The 18363-nt window shown below is 47.8% G+C and overlaps 1 protein-coding gene across 1 annotated transcript in view; it reads right to left on the bottom strand.

Annotated features, from left to right (window-relative positions):
- lamc1 (laminin, gamma 1) overlaps positions 1-18363 on the bottom strand; it is a 48096-nt gene that overhangs the window by 16517 nt on the left and 13216 nt on the right. Inside the window, exon 2 of the mRNA XM_085388798.1 lies at positions 7200-7504. Coding sequence (XP_085244924.1) covers positions 7200-7504 — 305 coding nt within the window. The remainder of the gene's footprint in view (positions 1-7199; positions 7505-18363) is intronic.

The raw sequence follows: 18363 nt of genomic DNA, 5'->3' as shown, positions 1-18363 counted from the left end.
ACGATGTCACTGCTGGATGAGCCTCAGCATGTTTGTGCCGATTCTGCCCCAAGAGTGATTTAAGATCGCACTGAAGAGAGCATGACTACCTCACCCAGTAATCTGATTACTTTAATTAAACTCAAAGCAAACGCAGGCGTGTGAAACATCCTGGTTTTTGTACTCTGCAAACAGAGAAGTGGTTTCAGTTCCAGCTGTGGGAAAAACAGTGACGCAGACACCAGCAGGCCCTCACACTGTGACATTTCCACAGAAATGAATTTATTTTCTTGGCCTTACGATACAAGATCCAGATGGAGGGAATTACTCAGGACACCTGTTGTGTTTCAGAGGATAAAGAAAGTTACTCAACATCCCGCCTCGTGGGAAAGCCAGCGATAGCTCCGTTCAGCAGGAAGCTCGTCAGGCCCGAAGCTGAAGACGAAGCTGAAGACGAAGCGGCGGCTCGAGGGGAAAGTGGAGCTGAATATAAGCGAGCTGGCCCGCTGTCAGACCTGCTCCATGTTTGTCCGCCCACTCAGAAAAACTGTGACTTCGCGCATGCCTGTTAAATCCTCGGACAAGTGCTGGGAATGTGGAACAGCCTGCGACTCACAGGCTCGGAAACAGGAAGTTTACCTGTCCTGAGGTAATCCTGTGAAGACCCTCACAGGAAACAAGCAGAGCATAAAACCTTGAAAGCACCGAGCACGACGGTTAAATGTTGATGTAACCGTGTCACACATGTAGCCTGGTAACACAGCCGACCGGCACTGAAACAACTTCCTGGGTTCATTCCCAACATGAGCAACACAAATAATCTGCTCTGAACACGACAGCCGGTTCCTGAAACATGAAGCTGTGCTTTCTTGTTATAGAGGCTACTCCATGACCAGGAGCTCCACAGACTCAGCGTGCCGGCCTCCACCACTCTTGGTTTTTAGAGCCAGATTTCTCCTTCACTGGCTGCCTGTTAAATCCAGAAATCCTGCTCCTCATCTACAAGGTCTTAAATAATCAGGCCACTCTTCTGTGGACCAGGTGACCCTGAATCCTCCCTTAGTTATGCTGCAATAGACGTAGGCTGCTGGAGGATTCCCATGATGCACTGGGTGTTTCTTCTTCACTCACTATGTATTAACAGACCTCTCTGCATTGAATCATATCTGTTATTAACCTCTGTCTCTCTTCCACAGCATGTCTTTATCCTGTCTTCCTTCTCTCACCCCAACCAATCACAGCAGATGGCCCCGCCCCTCCCTGAGCCTGGTTCTGTTGGAGGTTTCTTCCTGTTAAAAGGGAGTTTTTCCTTCCCACTGTCACCAAAATCCTGCTCACAGGGGGTCATATGATTCATATCATATCATTTTCTCTGTATGTATTATTGTAGGGTCGACCTTATAATATAAAGCACATTGAGGACGGTTGTTGTGATTTTGCGCTGTATAAATAAAACTGAATCTAAATAAATTGAATAGAGGCCACGCCCCTAATGCAAACTAATCTAGGCGAGTTATAAAGGAATGCTGGAGCCTCCAGTGGACGCTACAGGAACTGCAGGTTTCTCACTTCCATGATGGCGTCCTGAGACCAAAGGCTGCTCTTTGAGGAAATGCTGGCCAATGAAGTCACAGCTATACTGTGTTTCCTCCTTTCAAACCCTCCACATGTGCATTACTAAGTTGGTCCCACAGTCCACCTTTATCCAGACACAAAACTTCTAAGATGCTCAGAGAAAGACGGCATTTATGCAGAATTAGCTGCCACGTAACTCTGTTACACTGATGTGATCGGTGGAGCGATATCAGCCGATTAGGAAGCTGTAAACTCATTTAAACGCTGATAAAACAACCAGTTCATTTTTTTATTGGTAATATTTTCAGTGTAACCTTTGACTATGTTTCAGTTCAGGCAGTCTGCCCCATCACATGACCCATCCCAGTTTGGAAAAGCGATCAGCCGAAGCCTTCTGGAAAAGCATTTTCACGGCTCGTCATTTCCTCCCTTGCTTCCTTCGAGCCTCGTACTTCCTCTCTGTGTAAATGAACAGATTTAGCTCTGCAGCTCAGCTCTAAACTTCCTTATTTGTCTCGCTGGCATCGAGCTATTTATACCAAAGCCAGGATCTTTTTGGAGGCGGCGGCCTGCCGGAGGCGTCAGACGGCTGTTTGTCGCTCTGTGACATTCCTGCTGTCTGTCATCTCTGAGCGGGAAATAACCAGCAGCTGAGAGCGTCCACCTCAACGGGCAGACGATCAACCATCACGCCGTTAAATACAGCCGAGAGCTGCTGGCACAAGTGTTTACAGGCCCGACTTTTCACCTCTAACTGTTTCTGAGTGAGCCGCAGAGAAATGCAACATCCCTGATTCACCCCTGCTGGACCATCCTCACCGAGGACTGTGGCCTTAGACATCCACAGGATCTTTATTACATTTAGATCGATCATTTTATTCTTTCCTGTCAGACTCACGTCTGCAGCTGCTGAACTATAACCCATCTGCTGACCAACGACACCACATTTACTCCACTTTGTGCTTCCACGACAAAAATCAGCCTTAAATGTCACGACCGTTACATGAAAGTTAGCTAACATGTTAAAGTGGCTGATGGAGATGTCACGCTCCGGGTTTCTTTTCCTACGGTGGCCCCGAGGCGGGAAACTCCTTCAAAAAACAGAAAACACAACGTTTTGGAAAAGATAACAAAGAAAAGAAAAACGCTCCAACATTCCGGGAACACGGCAGACACTCCAGAAACGAGACATGGCAGATGCAGGAAAAGGACAGGAACAGTTTTTTATTTTTGAAATGAAGTGAACCAGACTTCCTGTTAGCTTGCTGATGTCATTTCCTGTCTGAGCTGTGTCCTTCGTTTCAAACAGACTGAGCTCAAAGGGTCTGAGCGCTCTGCTCGTTTACGGCATCGTGTTGGAATCGACGTCTTTGGGTTTTTAACCGATGTTTGGCTGAAACGAGCCAGCAGAGGGCGCCACCTCCAGTTACAGGCGCAGTGACAGTCTGTTCCCACGCTTTTAGGTGTGCGCTACAACCGGAGCTACAACCGTTAATGTTGCGTAACGTGGCCCCAGCAGGCTCACTGTTCCTGAGTTACACATTCTGGAAACACCCGGGAAGACACAGGTACGTCTGCAGCTAGGGCTGCTCGATTATGGCAAAAATGATAATCACGATTATTTTCACTGAAATTGAGATCTCGATTATTTGACGATATTTATTTAACCCTTTAAGACCTACCATAGAACCAAGTCTGCCAGAGCTTATATTATATTTTTTACATGTTGTAGTGCCATTTGTGGGAGCATTTCAAGTTGCTATACAACTGTTATAGCCCATATTTTAATAATATGTCTGCATTAAGTCCATAGTAACTACATTAATTGCAAAAAAGTGCAATAAACTACAAAAAAATTGAAAGTCGTTTTTGTTTTGTTTTTACATATATTTCTATTTGGAGAAATTTAAGAGGTTTATCCCTCAAAACTTTAAATACAAAAAAGTTGCAAAAAATAGTTTACAACAACAGGAAATTTATTTTGAGTATCTTCATAGTTTTATTTTGGAGATACACCAATTTTTATATACTGCAGGAAAAACAAAAAACAATCCTATGATGCAAATTTGCAAAGAAAACAGCAGGTGCATCAAAATAAACTATTTCCAGCAGTGCAATTCGAGTTCTAAGCATCCCAGAAACTATTCAGAAAAGTCAAACATGACTTATAAAAACACCAGTATAGGCTTTTAAGGCCTACAAGTAAAAAACTACATTTCCCGCGAAAATGACGTCGCTTCCGGTTTCGAGCAGGAAATGGCGGACATCCGATAGTTCGCGCTGACGTCTGTTTCAATGTGGGAAATGTTAGGAACAGCTGATCGGATCGGCAAAGCGTGTTTCTGGAATATTATGTTTTTGTTCCTGCAAGCGCTTTTTATGCAGTTTTTGCAAAGCTTTATGTGGAAGGAAACCGTGACCAAGGACAAGCTGATGGCATCAGATGTAAGTACAACTCCTCCGGTTTCATATGCAAAACAAATTATTGCGCTAGCTTACACGGTTCAGGTTCTACAGGGATTTAAAAATAGTTACACAAAACGTAGCGTGCTGCTCTGACCGGCTTTAAAGGGTTAACAATGACTTTAAAAAATAATATAACATAGTGTGCAACACCACTGAAGTTTTTTTTTTTACCTCTCTTTTCAACCAACAGCAGTCACTCTCCAAATAACTTCTGCTTAGCTTTCCGAGCTTCCTCTTAATCATCCGGTCTCCAACCTTTTTTGCGCCACGGACGGTTTATGCCCGACAATATTTTCACGGACCGGCCTTTAAGGTGTCGCGGATAAATTAGGGAGGGGCTAATAATCGGCTCCGTCATTTTTAATGATCGTTGAAAGCCCAGATCGTAATCGTGATTAAAATTCGATTAATTGAGCAGCCCTATCTGCAGCTGACGTCGGTCGGCTAACGGAGACGAGTCGGATCTTTCGTCCCGGACGCTCACAGCGCATCTGGACAAAATCCCAGCAGCACTTTCAGGACATCTCTGGGAATTTCCCCCTCTTGGACTCGAGGAAGAACGGATTAAGATTTCAATCCGTGGAGCAGTTTTAATGTGGAAGACTTGACACGCTGCAGACTAAACAGCTGAAGCTGGACGTTTATTCCACCTCTAAAATAATCACTGGCTGCGTCTCTGCTCGCTCTCGTTCGCCTCCTGACAGGCTGTTTGTTTCCAGGCTGAATGTTTGTGATTCCCGGAGGACTTCCTAAAACCAAGCAGCATTCTTCCTTCAAGAAAACACATCCCGGGCGAGGCCTCCACACTGGCACGGAGCTGCAGTTGATTGATGGCAAACAAATGTTCGCTACAGTTTAGACAGCGGCGATTTGGAGACGAGGCTGCTCCGGCTTCCTGGATGGGACAGCGTGAGGATCTGCAGCTGCTGGACGGGCCGGATGCGTTTATGCCGCATGAATGTCGGAGATGGGAGAAGAACCGGCCTTTAAAACGGTCAGCAGATAACCGGACCAGCTGCACTTTTTAACAAGCCTTCATCTGAGCCAATCGACACCTGAACCTCCGTCGGGGTTTAGTTATCTGAGGTTAAGGCGGAGAGCGCAACAGCAGATTTGTATTTTGAGTTCCTCGGATCATATACTTCCTGAGTTAATCACCAGCACACAGGTCACGTCAGGTCATGGCTGGTGGTTTATCATCAGCTGACTCTTCTCAACGTTTAGTCTTTGTTTTAATATCGTCTTTAAAATCAAGCCAAACTTAAATAAATCAAATGTTCTAAAATAGGAAAAGACTGAAAAATAACACGAAAGCGTTTCAGAGTTTGTGGGCTTCGGCTTTTTAAGGACCGACCTTACTGAAAACTGACGACGGTTCAGAAACAACGAGCTGCGTCAGATCCTGACTGAAACTATGATCCGTCCTTAAAAAGGATCTCCATGCATGAAGATCTGATCTCCAGCATGTCCCGGAGACCTGCAGCAGCTATGAGGAACACCGTCTGCAGACAGTGCACGAATAAATTCATCTGATAAAAACCGAACCAGCAAAGTAGACGAAACGCTGATGGACGGGCAGCTCCGTCCATCCATCAGGACCTTCTGTCACTCGCTGTTTTCAGAATAAATACTTACACACAGCCTCCTTTCAGGACCGTCCTGATTAAAACACATCAGCTCTAAATGAATAATGTGAGTCACTGATGCCACAAACTCTCCCGCAGAGTCTGACAGAGGAACATTCATCATGAGAGTCTCTCCCACTGCATCATTCGTGTTTCTTCACCTCCAGTGTGATGACTGTGGGAAACTCAGTGTTCCTCTTGTTACTGATAAAACCTATAAACTGTATTTAGTGCACTGTGTGTGCATGTGTGTGTCTCTGTGTGTGTGTGTGTGTGTGTGTGTGTGTGTGTGTCTGTGTGTGTCTCTGTCTCTGTGTGTGTGTGTGTGTGTCTCTGTCTCTGTGTGTGTGTGTGTGTGTGTGTCTGTGTGTGTCTGTGTGTGTGTGTGTCTGTGTGTGTCTGTGTGTGTGTGTGTGTGCATGTGTCTGTGTGCATGTGTGTGTGTGTCTCTGTGTCTCTGTGTGTGTGTGTGTGTCTCTGTGTGTGTGTGTGTGTGTCTGTGTGTGTCTGTGTGTGTGTGTGTGTGTGTCTCTGTGTCTCTGTGTGTGTGTCTCTGTGTCTCTGTGTGTGTGTGTCTGTGTGCATGTGTGTGTGTGTCTCTGTGTCTCTGTGTGTGTGTGTGTGTGTGTCTGTGTGCGTGTGCGTGTGTCTCTGTGTCTCTGTGTGTGTGTCTCTGTGTGTGTGTCTGTGTGTCTGTCTGTGTGTGTGTGTGTGTGTGTGTGTGTCAGAGTGACCTTACAAAACAAAAACTGAGGCGAGAGGAATGAACACAGACTCTGCTTCCTGCTCATGAAGCAATCACAAACACGCTGACGGGCGACAGGAAGAGGAGGGGACAACGAGGAGCGCGCTCCAGCTGCCGGGCGCTCGGGCCAAACCGAGCTGGGAAATCCGGGGGCGTCGCCAGGAAGCGGGTCGCAGCGCAGGCGGTGCTGCTCAAGAACTTCTGTCTGCAGAACGAGGGAACACTCGCTTACAAAAGCATTGCAGATGCTGATGTCTGAAACTTTCCCTTCATTCTGGGAATATTTCATCAGTTTCAGGCTCCAAGGGAACAAATCGAATATTCAAAAGACAAAGAATCTTTGATGGTTACGGAGAGTTTGTTTAGGGGAAAGCAGCGATCTGGTTCATGTGAGCTTTTCCGACTGTGTGAACGACTCCCACCGAACTCCGATTTCACGGAGCTGCTGCTCTTTATCAAACGAAACCTCCCTGTGCCCAGATGTGCGGCGTAACCTCCGGCTTCTCGTTCTGTGAGGGGAAGAGTCACGATGTCTCAGGTGGCGTCACACGCATGCCTTCATCCGTAGTTACTGAGGCTCAAACAGTGTCCTTATTTTATTTCTAAATAAGAACTTTATGAAGAACAGAAGACACGTTTAAAAGGATTAAAGGTCAAATTTGTGCCTCAACATGATTCCTGTAAATTCTCGTCACATTTCTGTTTTCAGATTTTCTAACATCACTTTTCTGTGGAGCTGATGTTGTTTCTGCTCTCAGAGCCTTTAAAAGTGATTCATGAGGTAAAATCAGAAGTAAAAACGCGCTCACCTGGAGGACGGGGCTGTTGTCGAAGTTGTAGGCGCTGGGCCGTCCCTCCAGCGTGGAGAAGGCCACGTTTCCTCCCGTGAGCGGCGAGATGTCGCTGAACTCGTCGGTGCAGAGCGCCTGCTGCTCGTCCTGGCCGGTGCGGATGAAGCCGCGGTTCGCTTTCTGGTAGGTCTTCTCGCAGGAGCTGCTGTAGTACTGGTACGGCACCCAGGGGCTGCCCTCGCTGGTCCGCTTGTAGATGGCGAAGCTCTCCGGCCGGCTGGTGTGGAACTTGAGGCGGACGTAGGTGATGTCGAAGGCCTTACCTGCAGAGAGAGGGAGGAGCGTTAGGTTAGGTTTAGTTTGTGTAACAGATGGAAGGAGACTAAAAACCTGCAGACCGAAAGAAGCTGAGAATCGGACGAGCTGCAGGATCAAAAATACTGATGCTCCAGGGCGGAGGTTAACCCTTTACAGCCGATCGGAGCGGGCACGCTCTGTTTTGCATAACTATTTTTAAATCCCGGTAGCTCTGCAACCAAGTAAGCTAGCGCAATAATTTTTTTTGCATATGAAACTGGAGGAGTTGTACTTACATCTGATGCCATCAGCTTGTCCTTGGTCACGGTTTCCTTCCACATATAGCTTTGCAAAAACTGCATAAAAATCACTTGCAGCAACAAAAACATAATATTCCAGAAACACGCTTCGCCGATCCATCAGCTGTTTGTAACACTTCCTACGTCCATCAGCGCGAACTATCACATGACCGCATGACCTGCCCGAAACCGGAAGTGACGTCATTTTGCGGAAATGTAGTTTTTTACGATCGGGGCCTTATGAGCTTGTGTTTTACTTGTTATGTGTTTTAAAAAGTTATGTTTGACTTCATGACTTTCTGTGTCGTTTCTGGGATGCTTAGGACTCATATTGCACTGCTGGAAATAGTTTATTTTGATGCATATGCTGTTTTTTTGCAAATTTGCACTATAATATTTATTTTCGTTTTTCCTGCAGTATATAAAAATTGGTGTATTTCAAAAATAAAACTATGAAGACACTCAAAATAAATTTCCTGTGGTGGGAAACTAGTTTGTGTAACTTTTTTGTATTTACAGTTTTGAGGGATAAGCCTCTTAAATTTCTCTAACTAGAAATATATGTTAAAAAAACAAAAACGATTTTCAATTTTTTTGTAGTTTATTGCACTTTTTTGCAATTTATGTAATTACTATGCACCTAATGCAGACATATTATTAAAGTTTGGGCTATAATGGTTGTATTGATGTATAGCAACTTGAAATGCTCCCAAAAATGGCTCCACAGCATGTAAAAATATAATATAAGCTCTGGCGAACTTGGTTCTATGGTAGGTCTTAAAGGGTTAAACCATGCACAGCACAGCTGGATGCAGCTGTACCTCCGCCCTGACTGTAACCTGAGGATCTCTGCGGAGCATCGTGTCTCTGCAGGACTGTTTCCTGACGCCCGCTCGGGCGCTGTCGGGGGGATGATCTCGGGCGATTTGGGAAATGCTGAGCAGGAATGTGAAGTGCAGTTCTTCCTCTGACTGCGACACTCGGGGCTGCGGACGGTCTCCGCATATTTGGCGAGTCTGAGCAGGTCGGCCTGAGCGCTCCAGCAGCCGTCAGTCAGCGAGCAAAGGGAGGCCGCCGCGTTTGAGCCGGGCGGCGGGGGGTACGGCTGTTTGCTCAGCCAAAGAATCTGCTCTGTAAACAGTGCGCTGACAGGGCCCCGGTCTGGAGGGGCCCCTCTGTGTCAACGGCAAATAAAGGTGAAGCTGCTGATAGGACTGAAGCGCACAAAGAGCTGCAGTTTATTACAGGAAACAATGAAGCAACAGCAAACACGCCGCCGGCGTCCTCCCCGTGTGTGCGTGACGCTCTGAGGACCACACCGAGTTTATGAGCCCATTTACTGCTCACAATCAAAGCCTCGGTGGATGCGACGTCACCGCTGAGGTTTCATTTTCTGAATTACCGGCCGCTCCGTTCACACAGCGCTGCAAACACAGGCGGCCAATCAGAGGTCAGGCTGAAGGTTTTAAATTTCACGCAGCGGTTTAACAAACAGCACCGACCCTGGAGCGCTGGATCAGGGACGCATCAGCACATCTCATGAAGACCAAACTGCTACTGTGCTGCTTTCATCTTCACAAACACGCTCGCTTCGTCTTTTCACCGCAAACCAAACTCGGTGTGAAACAAACAGAAGCAGATGTTTTTATTTCCTGATGTGACAGACGATTGAAACCAGCCGCCTCTGCACCAACCCAGGGTCGGCGTGGACGGCCGTGAACCTGCTCTCCACAGCAGATCCAGGACCAACCGTCACGCAGAGCCGCCGAGTTATAATCAGGGGCCACAACACTGTAGACTGTCAAAATAAAAGCATGGACACTGGCCATTGGTAAGTCAAACATGGGTGGAGGTGTTTTCTTAGAAGAATGAAAACCAGACATGAAGAAAATGTTCAGAACGGATTAAATGTGTGTCACTGCGTTCCCAAAGTGTCGGCCTTGTGAGGCTGTTTACAGTAATCGAGTTTGAAATATCCTTCAAACATTCATGATTACATATTTACAGAGTCATAAAACAAAAGCTGTTCCCATCACAGGTGGGAAACGGCTCAAACGCAGAGATGGAGCAACAAGATCAAACAAAAGGAAGACGCTGAGGTGACGTTTGTGAGGGGAGCAGAACGGGCCCCGGGTGGACGGAGGTCTGAACACCAACCGTGCTGCTTTTATGTAGCCTCCCCAGAACGTCCCCTCACAGGTCTGTGTGCTCGCAGAGATCACAGCATGAAAAGGAAGCGCTCCGTCATGGTTTCCCACACATTCCTCCACAGCCGGTTCAGTTCCTGGAACAAACTGGGCTGAGTGAAGTTCACCAGTTTCAGAATAAAAGGCCGTTTCATTCAGATCTGACGGCGAACACGTGGGACCTGCAAACGTCCCGTGGAGCCTCGCCGGCCTCGGATCAAAGGTTTATGAAGAGGCGTCAGAGGAGACGAACGCCACTGACAGGAACACAAACCCGTCGGTGACGTCTCTTCAGAAACCGCACAGAAACACGCCTCCGCATCCTCACGGACGGGACAAAAGCGTCTGTTGTCGCAGCAATCGGGAGGCAAACAAAGTCCAGGTGGCTGCTGGGACAGGAGGCCGGAGGGCCCCGCAGGAAGTGACACTGCAGACAGACGACAAAGCGCCGTCCTGAGAACACAAAGAGGAAGCCACACAGACTGGAAAAACAAACCGAGGATGAACCGAGCTCCTGCTGACGAGGAGCCATCTTCATGCTGCCACCATCTTTCATCCGTTTCCCAGCATGCACAGAGGAAAGTTGATGAAACTTAAAACTCTGGAAGACGTGGCTCTATGAGAGCAGGTGGAGCCTTCCAGCAGAATAAACCCTCATAAATCTGAGATGATTCAGGTTTTATGGAGATGAATTACAGGGAGTTAACAAGAGCTATAGAGGTGAAGGGTTAACAGCCTCGCCTGCAGCTGGACGACGTGTCCGTTTCACATATTTGACATTTGTTTCATTCTCGTCTTTTTACCTAAATCACAGAACAGGTCAGCCATCCTTAAAATGACTACGAGCGCTTAGCTACAGCGACTGAGCACGCTGGTGGAGCAAAGCAAACATACCCCTCACCCAGGAGAGCCGGGTGCACCAAAGCTCCTTCACCCCAGGGATCGCTTTATTGTCAGAGTTTAAAAAAGTATTTTAATTAAAAGAAAAATAAACATACATCAAGTAAATCAGATTATTGTCCTCTGCACAGTCACAGGCCTCCAGACGCTGGATGTAAGCTGCAGGCTGTGACGTCACACACTGGTTTAAGTCTTCTCGGTCTGTTACCACAGTAACCTCACAGCAGGTCACATGGTGTCATTAAAAAGGCCCCAAAAACCTCCAACAGCTCCAGTTAGCTGCAGTGAAGCTAGCAGACAGCTAGCCGCCTGTGTCGCCATCCACCTGTCGGTCAAAGAGGCCACGCCCCTAACGATGTATCCGGTCGTTCAGTCTGACGTCACTAGCCGTGTCTGGGCCTAAACTCCGCTGCAGGTCCATATATCAAACGATCACTGTGGCATTACTGAGAGTTGAAAAACTGTCTAAAGTCTTTCATCTTTAATAAAATGATCAGCGTTCTGCTCTACCAGGTGTAACAATTGAGTTTAACATCCAGGCATCCATGAAAACGGAATTTATGACATTTAACGGAGTTAGAAGTTAGCAGGGAGTTAGCTCGCTAGCTTCTATCTAAATACAATATAGCATGTCCTGACTGCGGGGTTTTGGAAACAAATTAAAACGTACAGCTCTGCTATCACTTCCAACATAAATGAAGACAGAAAACTAAACAGCAGTGACGTTTGTAGGGTTACTGAAGTTGGGCTAGCTGGTATATAATGATGTGCTACGTGACCGCTAGCGACACAGCTATGTTAGCATAATATAAACAAGATAACTTTTTTTCCACTCGATAAAAGTTAACGTGAGTGTTCTCGGTGGTCAGGAACAAATGTAATCGCATGGCAGGATGCTGTAAAAGGACCTAACTTCAGCCAGGAGAACAACTGAGATAATCCATCCATAATACGAGGTTAGTCATTCATATACTGCTGCATGGGCTGGGCTGTAGTTACATCCTAAGGTTTTAAAAACTGAGCTTAAATAAATGATTAGCGGTAATAAAAGCCGAGGGAGGTCAACAGTGATCACTGACTGTTTTAGGAGCTTTTTGAGATTAAATAAAAGAAAATACAAAACATTAAACATGTTAACAACACAAAAGCCATATTAAACGCAGACTACTTTAGACCCGGAAGTAGGATTCGTCGTGTCATCACTGAACAACCGGATAGCAACTACAACCAGAGCTGCAAACACGTTAACATGGGAGTTCATGGGGACTGACTCACCGGAGCCCCGGTGGACATTAGTGGAACTGCAGTTTCTGACTCGCACAGATTAAAGTGAACGTTTTTCCTCGATTTGAAAATGTGAGATTTGGTTTTTGTACAGCTTTATTTTTCTGATTTATTTCTCATCAGCAAAGCCAAGTATTCTATTATCTAACACGGTGACCTGGAATAAACCAGTTGAGATCATTTTTTACACGTTAAGCCTCCTAAAAGTGTAAGAAGTGAGTAAAAGAGGAGCTTTTGTCCTCTCATATTGTAAACAGGAAACGGCGCTTTAATAAAGGCCGGATTAAAAAACAGTGAACTCAACCTTTAAGCCAAATTCACTATAGAAGCTTTTTGTCTGCCCCTCCTTGGAGCCTCTGAGGATTTAAGCTGCCGTTAAGACGCTCCTGCAGCAAAGCCGCCGCTGAGAAACAAACGCAGACATCGTCAATTAGCTGGTTTTGCTTTAAGCGGCGCTAACCCGCCTTTTGTGGCACGCTGACCCTGCCAGAGTCTCCTCGGGGGGCCTCGGAGTCACGCCCGAACATGAAAAGAGCCTCCAGTCGTTCTGGAGAAGCAGCTTTTCTTTCCGAGGGACCGGTGGGGGTGACGGGGGTGACACGGCAGGAATGTGTTTCCGCTGGGCATAGTGACGCCGGACGGAGGGACGGACGGAGGAAGAAAGAGACCACAGAAACTCAAAGACGGAGAGGGGGCAGAGGGGGCTGCTGGGAGTTTTTCCTGCCCTGATATGGAAGACACGACGACTCAGTGAGCAGAAATGCAAACGAGCACGAGGGAGGACGAGCTCTGCTTAAGTGCCAGCGAGCAACGTAACGAGACCGACAGCTTCCGTAGCTGCACGTGACCTCTGACCTCTGGCCTGAATCTCCCAGTCTAAGCCTGGAGTCCAAGTTTGGATCAGAAGCAACAAACTTATCAGAACTTTAGCTGGAAAAACTCAAATGTACGGAGGCCCAGAGAGGCCACGATTACAGCAAACAGTCTCAAAGGAGTCGATATGAAGGCCGCTGCTGTGACTCACTGATCTGGTACTCTGTCTTACTTTGAGCTGCGTGATGATTCTTATTGCAGCCTCGCTCTCTGCAGCTCTGATCAACTGAGCATGTGCGCGTGTTCGGCTCCCCGCGGCACGTCTGCGTCACGCCACTCTGCAAGCGGAGGATCAGGTCGGCAACGGGATGGCAAAGAGGAATTTGTTTGGGAAATGCTTCCAAAAATATGAGAAGGGTGACGCAAACTGCCCGTAACCAGCGTCTGAATAAACCGGAGAGATGAATCAGCGCCGTCGCCATCTGAGCTTTTATTTTGGCAACTGTGGACACAGTCAGGTGCGTTTGGTCACAAACCTCAGATAGTCTCTTATAAAGGAGGCTTTATTTCAGAGGCAGATGTTCTTCATCCACAGAGGACGGCGTTTAACGAGGAAGACGTCCTTCTGGAGGACAGATGAGGCAGGGGGAGGAAGCCGATGCAGTCGGCTCGCTCAGGCCAGACCTGAAAATCACGAGCTGTCCTTCAACGTGTTCGAGATGCAGCTGTTTCCTCTGACACACTCAAACCTGATGAACCCACATGGAAACAAGCAAAGACTGTAAAGAATCACGGACAAATAACCGGACGCAGGCCTCACTGCGAGCAGCCGTCACACGTCAGCCCGGCTGAAGAACAAAACCAGGATCAGGAGACGTTTTTTTCTCTCGTGGATTCCTGACATCGCTGCTCCGAACGTATCCGAGCCTCGGGGTCGGCCTGAGGGGTGGGAGGGGCACGCCCCAGCACGCTGTGCGGCCCGGTGACATCATCGCATTTTTCTCAGAGCTGTGACATTTTCCTCACAGTAAAAAAATACATTCTTGAAATGAATTCTGCTGTCACATTTCATAGCTGCTCTTCACTTTGAGAACATTCATTTCTGGCAGTTTGGCATTAAATCACGTTTTGAGAGAAACCAGCACACTGCACTTGGGTTGTTCAAGTACTCCGAGGTAACGAAATGACAGAAAAGGAAAAGGTGACAAATCTCAGAGCATCCGTGACTCTGATGAAGGCTAACAGCTTCACTGTGTCGCTCGCTTCCTGCCATTATAAACACATATTTCCTTAGAAGAAATGAAAATAAACGTGCAAACATGGCCGTTCGTAGCTTCTGTCAGGTCTTCAAACTCCGTGTTTTATAGTGTAAACTCCACGAAACTGGGGGCTGAGCTCCTTTAACACATTTCTTGGATGTTTGGGAGCTCTGGAAACTTCCCGGGCTCGTCCTGAGGGCTGGGTTACAGGGGGTTACAGTTGTTGTGAAGGTGTGTGTGTGTGTGTGTGTGTGTGTGTGGGGGGGGGGGGGGGGGGGGGGGGGGGCACGCCTCAGCTCACAGCACGGTCCAATTAAATTTCCTCCCATGACATCACCGCATTCTTCTCCAGGGAAACGAACAATGGCCGCTTTGACTTTTGGACGTGTGGGCACCGCCGAGCTTCGAACTCGCGCTGACGAGTCCGGGCAGCAGGTACCGCGCAGGAGAAAGGTCAAAGGTCGCACTGAGCGCGCTCTCTCTATTTACATCCACTCCAGTAATCCGATTATTGTCAGCTCAGGCGTGAACGCAGCGGGCTGAGGACCACTGCAGACTTTCAGTGTTTGGAAACAAACACGTGAAAATGTTTTGAATGCCGAATTCAGCCGAAGAGCCTAAAACATGAAGTCAGATCATCATGAGTGGGTTTAAACGCAGCTGCTCTCGCTGCGGGGGAAGCATCACCAAATCAGCTGATTTTAAAAGGGAGTTTGGATAAAGCTGCTATTCCAGGGCTGCAGGGTTGTAAAAAAGGATTTAAAGTGATGACAAACAAGATGAGGCAACAGGAAACAAAGAGGACCAAACTTTGTTACGAACCAGACGATTAATCAATGACCAAAATCAGCTGATCGATCGGCGATCGCTGCCGGAAACGTGCGAGTGTTTCAAGTGAAGCGTGTTTCACATTTACGTACAAAGATGAACTTTGACCCAGTCTCTGACTGAACAATGGAACTAAACGAACTTTCATTAAAGACTAAACCCTGTCGAGAGCTACGAGGATCCTCCACCAAGCGTGCTCGTCTCCCAGCAGGTGCCGGGGTCAGAGGTCAGCGGGCTGAAGCCGCTCACAGATAAAAAGCACCATCAAATTGGATTGGGCTTCTGTGAAAGGCTGCTGGGGATGACGCAGGAGGAGCAACGCGAGGAATGCAGCGGCGTTTAACCCTTTACGCCCCGCGGCGTTCCACGCTGCGTCCTCGTCTCCAAGGATACGTGACAGATACGAGAATCGGGTCACTGACTGCGGCCGCGACATGTGCAGTGCAGTTACACATTAATGTCCCGGTTAATCTCCAACCTGCTGCTACCTTAAAGGAACAAACCTCACACAGTTCCAGACTTCATTCACTAGTTGCTGAATTTATCTTTATTCGTAGATTCGTTTGCTTTGTGTGAGAAGCTGTGACCTCCTCCTGCCTCCGTGCACACGCTCATACGTCCAAGTAGAAACAGCCGACGCTTTAAAAGTTTCCTGAAAATGAAGAAGACTGAAGAATGCAGAACGCTGTACAGATGTGTGATAACGACCAGGTGTTATCTCTAAACATGCAGAGAGTCAGAGTGGAGCCGAAGACGAGTCCAAGCCGCTATCAGCTCCATCTGTTTGATAAACAACCGCTGGCTGAGCGAGTGCTCCGATTGGCTGTGAGGAGATTAAAGAGGCAGGCTGGATGTCGAGGTGAGAATGAGGTGTGTGTGTGTGTGTGTGTGTGTGTGTGTGTGTGTGTGTGTGTGTGTGTGTGTGTGAGAGAGATAACGAGGCTGCAGGCGGAGCTGAACGCTCGTCAGCAGCTCCAACATAAACTGAGCCGAGCGTCTCCGCCGCCGTGACATCAGCACAGGTCACGATGGTCACGAGCCGGCAGAGAAACTGTGACCTGCCTGTGGGAGTTTCACAGCTCGCTGATCATGTGACCGAGCAGTGAAATTAAAGCCGTTCTTTAAAATAAAAATGAAAGTCTCTGAGCACGAGCAGCACGGCGACGCTCACACGCTACCCCGACATTCCATAGCGTGTGTTGGGGAAAGAGATGTTTCACTCTTCTTAACACGAGTAAGAGAATGACTGGAACATTTGTCTGTAACAGTGAGGCGCTGTGAAGCGCGGGGGCCTCTGATCCAATAATCAAACCCAGGAAAAGTTCCTCCTGCCCTCCTCTGAATCAGCCCATTGTGAAGAGAAACAGATTTTTATGAGCCTGCGAAGTAAATCAGGGTCATCCTGGACCTTTTATATTTTCAGGGCTGAAAAACACTGAAGCTGGAAACTGCAGTCACATCAGTTTTACACCCACACTCTCCTCATCGCTCAGCTTTGAGCTTCAGCCTGACACAGAGGAGCAGAGGCCTGGACGTTTCTGACTCTAATGGAGAACACATCAAGTGCATTGTGGGTAAACTGTGAAAGCTCATGTCGGCGTAGACTTAGAGCAGATGAAAAGTGTCCTTTGAGCCTACATTTGGAAAGCAGGCTGACCTTCTAGCTGTGCGTCCTTCTGTGAGACGCAGCTGCAGAACGACACGAACAAAGTCTGCAAAGGTCAGGATGGAAGGACTGACTCCTGTGTGTGTGTGCACCTGTTTATACATCTTTGTGGGGACCAAACGTCACTTGTGAGGACAAAAGAGACAGACTGTGGTTTAGTGTTACAGTTACCCTAAACACAACCACCTCCTAAGGGTTAGGCTGGGCGGCTGGGAGAAGCATGGATGGATGTCCTCACTAAGGTATCAAAACGAGAGAGAGTGTGTGAGTGTGTGTGTCTCAGAGGGGGGATTTCCAATTAAGTGTTTGAGGGGGAGGGCAGCAGGAAGGGAGTGAAGGTGGGAGGCAATGATTGTTTTTAATGGCTGAGAAGAAGCCCTGTCATCATTCAGTGAGCGCTGCAACGCGCTCTTAATGTGAAAAGACCCGAAATGACTGATGAAGAGTTTGATCCAGTTTCCTTTATGAGTTTGAAGCTGCGAGTTCAGCTTGTCTGAAGAGCAGATCAGTTTCCACCTTCAGATATCTTAAAGTAAAAAGTGAGTTTTTTCCCCAAAAGCTGGAAGAAAAAATCTGAATTTAATCCTTAAAAGTTAAAAGTTCAGCAGCAAACAGACGAGCTGGAACTCGTTTCTTTTCTCACTCGTTTGTCTCGTATTTCTTCTTTAAATGCGTAAAAACCAAAACGATTCCGCTCACGATGTTTGCAGAACAGGAACAATCGGCTCCTCCTCAGGACGTCATGAGAAAATTCAGCCTTTTCTTCTTCACGAGCTCGGCAGCCCCCCCTCCTCGAGAGCCAGAAATAACCAGCAGATTCCCATCAGTGAAGAAGCTGCGATCTAATCAGAGGGCGCCCCTCCCCCTCCTCCACCACCTCCTCCACCACCTCCACCTCCTAACAGGAGGGTGTTTGGTGAGGATTTAGCAGCAGGACCACCAAAGAAGCGGGCGCCCCGCCCGGAGGTGTCACCACACCGGGACGTCAGGAACAAACAGCAGCGGCCCTCGTTACCACAGACTAAGAGTCCCAGCAGGGCGTCCCACCCCCAACACCACCCCCACCTACAGCACCACCAACAACCCCGACAAAGAGTTCACAGCTGCAGGGAGCCGAACCTGACGTCACAGAGTTTGGTGCCAAACACGGGGAGAGGATTAAAACCTGTGCACAGGTTGTGAAGACCTGACGGGGTCCCGGGTATTTAACCTTCGTGAGGTCATCGCCTTGCAGGTGATCCTGACACATCAGGACATGTTTGCGAGTCGTCCAATCCCACCGTCACGAGTGGTCAAGGTGGAAAGGGCTGACTCTGAGGAAGCCTTTCAGATGAGAAGAACCAAAACTCAACCGTGACCTGAGAACAGAGAGCCTGCAGAAACAAGCCACACCCACACAACCACTGCTTCCCAGGGGCGGAGAGAGACTGTGCTGATGTCCGGATTAAGATAAAGAAGGATTATTTTGAACTTTGCTCATGCAAAGCGGCTTCAGGAGAGCTCGGGAGCAAAAACCACAGAGCTGGAAATGAGCAGATCAGATCGGCTGTGACTGGAAAGGAAAACGAAGCATCGAAGATTCTTCTGTTAATTCAGGTGTAATAAACAGAAAGAGCGAGACGCCAACATGAAGGCCATCGAGTGATTAAT

Source organism: Rhamphochromis longiceps, linkage group LG18 (assembly GCF_057381845.1).
Source record: "Rhamphochromis longiceps isolate RC_006_pf linkage group LG18, R_longiceps_female_GT1.1, whole genome shotgun sequence".
Classification (NCBI taxonomy): domain Eukaryota; kingdom Metazoa; phylum Chordata; class Actinopteri; order Cichliformes; family Cichlidae; genus Rhamphochromis; species Rhamphochromis longiceps.
This window is presented reverse-complemented; position numbering and strand designations above follow the sequence as displayed.